Below are 6,958 nucleotides of genomic sequence, written 5' to 3'. Positions count from 1 at the left end.
AAAAAAGGTGTCAACGTTTTTTGGGTTCCAAGGCATTTGTCGTAATTTTACAACTGCGCTGTAAAAATAGTTTACGACACCACATGCCCCCAAAATTAGCTTAACATTTCCTGTAAAATAACAGAATTTTTTTTAACAGTGATATTGAAAAATCCTCCGATTTTCAGCAGCAGGGCAACACCTTCTCTAGTTATAAGCACGGCAATACTGAAAAGTATTTGATTGGCACCTCCGGCTACGGTTCAGTAATTTTTTGTAGTGATGGCTTTGAAGGCAACAAATCAGACAAGGAAATTCTGAAAGCATCCGGCATTATGAACTACCTGGAAAAAGGAGATAGTGTCATGGCTGACAGAGGGTTCAATGTCAAGACAGAACTTGCCGAAATAGGTGTGAATCTTATTAAACCACCGGACTTCAAGAAAAAAAGACAATGCCTAAACCCTCAAGAAGAAATTCTCACCAAAGACACTGCAACAGCTAGAATTTATGTGGAACATGTTATGAAATCAATCAAGGACTGGCGCATCTTAAGGAATACAGTTCCCATGTCAGTGCATGACATATTGCCTGATATGGTATTCATTGCGGCATTCCTCACCAATTTCAACAAGCCTTACATAAAGTTAGGGAAGGCCTGGGAAGGCAAAATAATGGTACCTGGTTTTTGGTGTTTAAACAGGAGCACATTGTTGCTTGGGGAGGTTAAATAAAGTACTACTTTACCTGAAACTTCAGAATTTTATTGATATCTCTATTCTGAATACATTTACATTGCACAAACAGCTGACAGTGTATGGACCTTGTTAGTAGTCTCCATGACATGCACCATGCATTTTTAGGTTTGCATAAAATCGGGGAAGTCCCCAGTTAGTGAAAGCTACTTACCTCTTTTGACCGTTAAGGAACAAAGAAAAGCATGAAGAGAGGCTCACCTTTTGAGCACTGCATCAACCAACACCAGGAATTAGAGAGCTAGATGCCTAGAGAGCTCACAGTGATTCAATGAAAATTTTCAGAAGACTCAAAACCCATGCAGAAGACAATTAACAAATTCAAATTGAGAAAGTGCGACCATGAAGACAGATAGAGAAGAAGACAACAGCCGATAAGTTTTCTGGAGGGACTTCAACAACCACAATTACGGGAGAAATTCAGAGCATAAGTGGCTATGTTTCTGATACATTGTAGCAAAATGTGAGGTACTGAAATGAATGTGTATATATTTATGGCATATTTCATGGCATTCATTGAGCCTGACTGTCACGGCTGTAACTGGGCAGCGCTAGTTCGGCCAGCGCCAGCAGAGCGCAGCACCGGCCGCAACGTAGCCAAGCTTGTGGGCTCGCCCAAGAGGGAGCGCCACGGTAGAGTTGAGGGGCGACTTTGCTCGGGAAGTGCCCCGAACGTTTTCTGTACGACGTGCCCTGTGTTTTCACTGAATAAATTGCCATTTATTTACGTACTTGGTCGCTCTTATCTTTCTCTGGTGTGGCGGCGGACTGCGCCCGCACCAACCTATACCTTACTCGATTTTTGCATCTGAGGTGGCGGTGGTCTGCGCCCCCCTCTGCTCGCTCTCGCACGGGATCACCTCACCCGAGGAGGCGGCGGTCTGCGCCCCCCTCGCCCGGTTTTCCGAAGCCCGAGGGGGAAACGACTAAGGTAATCCGGCTGACAGCCATTAGGTAATCCGGCAGGGGTAATCCGAGGAAATTCTAAAAAATCTGGGGTAATCCGGAGAAATTTTGGGGTAATCCGGGAAAATTTGGGGGTAATCCGGGGTAATTCTAGAGAAAAGGCAACGTAATCTGGAGGACACTCCGGAGGTAATCCGGGTAATCCGTAATCCGGCTGACACAAAGTTTAACAGTTGTTTCCCCCTCGCCGAAGCCTGACCGAACACGGATACCTGCCCGCCGCTCCAAGGACCCCGCGCGCTAGCGCCGCCGGCGCCATGGACCATTCAGGCCGCAGTCGCCAAGGAGAGAACGTCTGTCCGATCCCTCGCCACCATGCCGCGCGCCCACCGACACCGCTCCGGGAGGAAACACCGACTGCGTGAAGACACCCGTCTGCCTGTACCGCCCCGTCTGCAAGATCCCCTGGGACTCTGCCTCCCTGAGGACGACGCCGTGCAGCCGCCCAGGACGACGACGACGGCCCCGCCGGAGGACCTCGCCCACCTCGTGCCGCCGCCACCACCGCCCCCGGATCGGCCCAGCGACGACGCGGAGTGGCTCCTCAACTCGCCGAGCCACACTCCACCCAGCTGGCCGAGTGGCCGCCGCCGAAGATCAGCTCTCGTCATCGTGCCCCGGCCGCCCCGTACAACACCTGTTACGATCCGGAGGGCCCCGCCTTCGATCTCAGTGACCCCCGCCACCTGCCGGTGCCCCCGGTGCAGTTCTACCGGCTTCGGTTCGGGGAGACTTGCGTCGTAGCGCCCTTCCGGTCGGCTCACCCTCGCCAGGACCCGTCATCGCCCACGAGGACGGCGCCCTGCCACCCCAATCTGTCTGAAACCACGCCCCCGTCGCCAGACGGCAGCAGGACCGCGGGGCCGGGTTTCATGACAAATAATGCCTATGCCTCTGTGCCCGAAGACTTACTAAGGTTAAAACCATCAGTATTTAACAGGTAGGATATATCAAACAAGCCAACATTTAAGGCTCTGTAGCCATCACCATCATAGATATCTTTAAGTGCACTTTTTTTATTCTTAAGCAAAGCATTGTCAAAGATGACACAAGCATACGTTCTGTACGGTACGTGTCTGAAACATACGATCCATTTTTAGCTTTTTTTTTGCAAGCATATTTTTGTTAGACAATTTACTGGATTTGCAAGTAAAAATTTGTCGTTTTTAGTGGAGGAATACAAAGATGGAAGGTTGAACTTTCACCTAAGACCGAGAAATGAATGTTTAATAACTTTCTTTCATTCCCAAACGGCTGCCGAAAATATGATAGCGAAAACCGCCGAAAACGGATAGTATGTTTTAGAGACGTACCGTATAGATCGTATGGTTTAGACGCGTACCGTACAGAACGTATGTTTTCGCAAGGAGCCATCGGTATGAATGGGAGGAAAATTTTAGCAATGATACTTGCATTGAGTTCCAAGCATTATCTTGATTATAAAACCAGTGTTGCCATATGTCGCAGTTTTAATGTGGCCTCCAATCCCGAGGTCATGTCATCTTCAAAGAAGCTGCTGTGGAGTTTTGGGGGTAAAACGAAAGCTGGCATTAATAAGCATGCTTATTGCGAAGTATTTTATTGTCGTTACCACGGTGTTGCCCCATCATTTACTGTCTCTTGTCATGTCCAAGAAGCAAATCCCTACAGCCACAGGCCCCCCGCCGGAAGCCTTAGTTTACTCAAAAATGCAAAGTAACTTTGCAGGTCACATCATTTGATTACGTTCTTCAGTAAATCGCGTGACGGAAATGGTCGGGCCGGAGGCCCAACTAGGGCTGTGCGATATTCGGGAATACCGAAACGGTATCGGTATTTTTTTTATACCGAGGCTTCGGTATTTTAAATTTTTGCAATTCGGGATCGATATTTCGGTATTATCGAAATATCGAAAAATACCGAAAGTTTGGGAATTTCGGTATTTCGGTATTTCGGTATTTCCATATTTCGATATTTCCATAATACGAAGAATTTGGTACTCAGAGTCAGAGTGGGTGCGCGCGCCCCTCAAACCTTTACTTTTACTTGTCCCCCCCCCCTCCCCCAGGCTAGTACGCCTACTACGACGCTAGATGGAACTACTGGCGTTGCTGGCATGTCAGGCGGCAGACATGGCATCGCGCGCTGTTTTCAAAGTGCACAAATTGTTTCACTTCCTCGTTAGCTTCTCTGTCGTCGAAATTTCGATACTTCGAAATTTCGATACTTCGGTATTTCGATATTTCGGTATTTCGGTATTTTCGGTACGGTATCGATAACCGATACCGACGAGTTTCGGTATTTTTTTAATACCGAAGTTCGGTACTGAAATTTCAATACCGCACAGCCCTAGGCCCAACCATCGCCGCCGGCAGGCAAGGCAGGCCCGGGCCCTGACTAACGGAGTTTACGACGCAGCGAAGTGGAGCTGGCAACTCCGTTTGGCGGAAGGGCAGAGCCCTGCATCGAGCGAGAATCGGATGCCTACATGGAGTCCGAAAGCGGTTGTGGGAGCGAGAAGCTCGCGCCTGTCCATAGCTCCCTCTCACTCCGATTCGCATTCGGACGCCATGTAGGCATCCCAGGCTGCCTGGATGCAGGGCTCTTCGGAAGGGTGGGCCTGCTTGTTATAGGTTGCACACACTTCTGGACGCATGACAATGCAGTTTCGTGCCATGGAGCACTTCACTGTAAAGAAGAACAAGAAGAAGATGGCCTCTGGGGCGGTGGTGGGGATAGGAACATAACAAACATTCAATTGTTTTGCAGACGAAGCGTGTAGAGACCGAAGCAATCTTTCTAGCTTACGCTTTTCACGCAGTATTAAAATTAATACAAATTTGAAGTGATTAAATGATATCTTCATTTGCGCAACGCTGCCACACTGAATTTGAGTCAATTATCGTTGAAACTGAAGCAACATTATTGGCCGGCGCGCGGAAAATGTTACCGCCCCAAAATATGGGTCATGCTTATGGTCCTGTCCGGTCATTCTTAGTGCGGAAGGTATGAACCACGACTGAGGTAGTTAATTTGTTGGAGGCATACTCGGTATTTTATTTTATTTCCACCATCTCAGCTCTCGTCGATTAAAATGAGGTGCTTGAAAAACAATTGAACCAAACCCATGGACTAATGTGTTTTTTAATAAAACTCGGTCATATAATTTCTGGATGCTTTCGATCTCTTTTCTCGAGAAGCAGAGATTTCTGCATAAATTCCAAGGTACATCTCGTGCAAGGTGGCCTTCTTGCAAACTTCGAGAGTGGCCTCGTCAGCGTCGTTGTTTTTACGGCAATGGAGAAAGGCAATCTGCAGAAACTTGGTTGAATGATTTCCAGACCTTTTTAACTTCAGCATAACGAATTCCGAGGTACATTGCTTTCTGGGCCTGAATTTTGCAAGCATCGAGGGCGGCCTCGTTGGTGGCGTTCGCGTCGCAGGCTTGACGGTCAGCGTTGACGGTGTTGATGGTCTTCAGAACGTTGTCAAGCGTGGTCCTTGTGTTTTGGATGAGGCTCTGTTAAGTAATATGCGGGAGTTAGCAAGTATATGCCGGAAAGAGCAGTCGGAGTCGTGCGTCCGAAGTCGCTGTTTACTTACCAGTGTCAATGCGTTCGTGCAACTCGCCCAATCGGGGATATACAAGTCCGCGAGCTGTCCGGCCTTCTGGGAAGAACTGTCGGTGCAGTCATTACTGATTTTGTCGAGTGTCGTCTTGACCTCTTTAATGTCTCCCGCCTTTTGGTTCATTTTGCTGTATAACGCCTCAAAGGCGGCCGTCTTGCACTCAGCTTCGGCTTCGGGGTCGTTCTGGTACTTATTGAAGCACGCGACAGTGGCCTCGTCCGATGTACGGTGGTGGGAGCGCTTGATGACATCAACCACAGAGTAGGCGTCAACAACAACGCGCTGTAAAGAATAAAGAAAAAAAATAGCAAATCACGCCGAAAAGCGCACGTGTAGTTATCCGTCCAAAGTCATTGGTTACGTACCGCTGGCAATATGTTGAGGCACTGATCCCATTTGAGGTCTGAGGTAGTCTTCGGGGCCGCAGACACAAGAGCCTAGAATACAAGCCACTTTATATAATTTCACTTTTGTGAGCTTTTAACACTGAAACTTCGAAGGTCAGACCTTATGCCGTTTAAGGGTCATGACTTCTGTGGCATGCTATAAAACGGCATGGCACGATAGACATTTCAAAAAACGGCATCACACAGGAAACGTGCAGAAAATCCCATGCTCTCCAATTTTTAAGATACGGAGTCAGGCAAGTGATTTTTAGTATCTTAGAAGTAAAGGGAACAACATTTACAAGACCGCTTTTTTATTTCTTCACTACAGAATGGGTGTCGCGATAACTGAAAAACCTCACGCATATGATGCGATTTTTCGGCATAGCGCTTAGGGTGTTTAAAAAAAAGTTGACTTATGCTTGAATGGACTTTATTCACAAGTTCATGACTCGATCTGAATTTGCGCCAAATTTGAGACATCTCCGCTGATGGGAACTATTCACGCCTCTCCCGCAAAGTTTGAGTTCCATTTGACAAATAAATGTCTAAATGTTGCACACAGTCGCAGTAAGTATGACTTGGTGTCAAATTTCAGACCGCACCGATGGAGAGAGCCATTTACAACGGCCCCTCTAAATTTTAAATCATATTTGACGCGGGCAGGTATGAAATTCCACACAAAGTAACTTCCACCATCTGAAAAGTGGCACTAACTTTGGCGGTGAGGCGCGGATGGTTCCCCTCATCGGACAGGTCTAAAATTTGGCACAGATTCAGATTGATGCCTGAACTTTTCAATAAAGCCCATTAAGGCATATGTTAATGTTTTTTGAAACACCTTAATGACGCTACCTGAAACAGACACTGGTAGTCCGCAGTGGCAAATGGAGCCGAATAATTGCCATAAATCCAGCGTCATGCTGTTTTTTTTTTGGCATTTCTATGTGCGATAATTTCATGTTAAAGGAAAAACCGTCGTGGCTAGCCCACATTGGCTGGGCAATGCTAACCTGGCTGCAACAAAGGGCCATGAAGGCAACGAGAACCATCTTGCTGACCATGGTGTCTGACTCAATGAGAGATGCACAACTAACGTTTAAGGGTGATTCTCAGAATACGGGCCATTTGGGAGTTCCTAAAATTTTTATTTTTTTTGTCGAATTTGCTAGGTTTTTGGGTCGCAATGGTTTTATTTACCTTCAAATAAGATACGTGTAAAGTGGCGATAGTTCAAATCACGTACTTCTAGTACAACGTTAA

General features: G+C 47.1%; 2 protein-coding genes across 2 annotated transcripts in view; one reads left to right on the top strand and one right to left on the bottom strand.

The window, feature by feature from the left end:
• Nucleotides 1–709, top strand: part of LOC127750446 (uncharacterized) — a 1,581-nt gene extending 872 nt beyond the window's left edge. Inside the window, exons 2-3 of the mRNA XM_052272147.1 lie at nucleotides 168–578; nucleotides 683–709. Coding sequence (XP_052128107.1) covers nucleotides 168–578; nucleotides 683–709 — 438 coding nt within the window. The remainder of the gene's footprint in view (nucleotides 1–167; nucleotides 579–682) is intronic.
• Nucleotides 710–4,807: 4,098 nt separating this feature from the next.
• On the bottom strand, nucleotides 4,808–6,852 carry LOC113213576 (uncharacterized). Its single transcript, XM_026432683.2, has 4 exons — nucleotides 6,709–6,852; nucleotides 5,675–5,746; nucleotides 5,283–5,591; nucleotides 4,808–5,199 (listed from the first exon to the last, which is right to left on the bottom strand). Exons 1-4 carry the CDS (start codon nucleotides 6,757–6,759, stop codon nucleotides 4,969–4,971), a joined length of 663 nt encoding a protein of 220 aa, XP_026288468.1. The 5' UTR covers nucleotides 6,760–6,852; the 3' UTR covers nucleotides 4,808–4,968.
• Nucleotides 6,853–6,958: the final 106 nt, after the last annotated feature.

The sequence above is a fragment of the Frankliniella occidentalis genome, unplaced genomic scaffold (assembly GCF_000697945.3).
Source record: "Frankliniella occidentalis isolate FOCC.00 unplaced genomic scaffold, Focc_3.1 Scaffold191, whole genome shotgun sequence".
Taxonomy (NCBI): Eukaryota; Metazoa; Arthropoda; class Insecta; order Thysanoptera; family Thripidae; genus Frankliniella; species Frankliniella occidentalis.
Note: the sequence above shows the minus strand (reverse complement) of the source record. Positions and strands in the feature narration are given on the sequence as shown.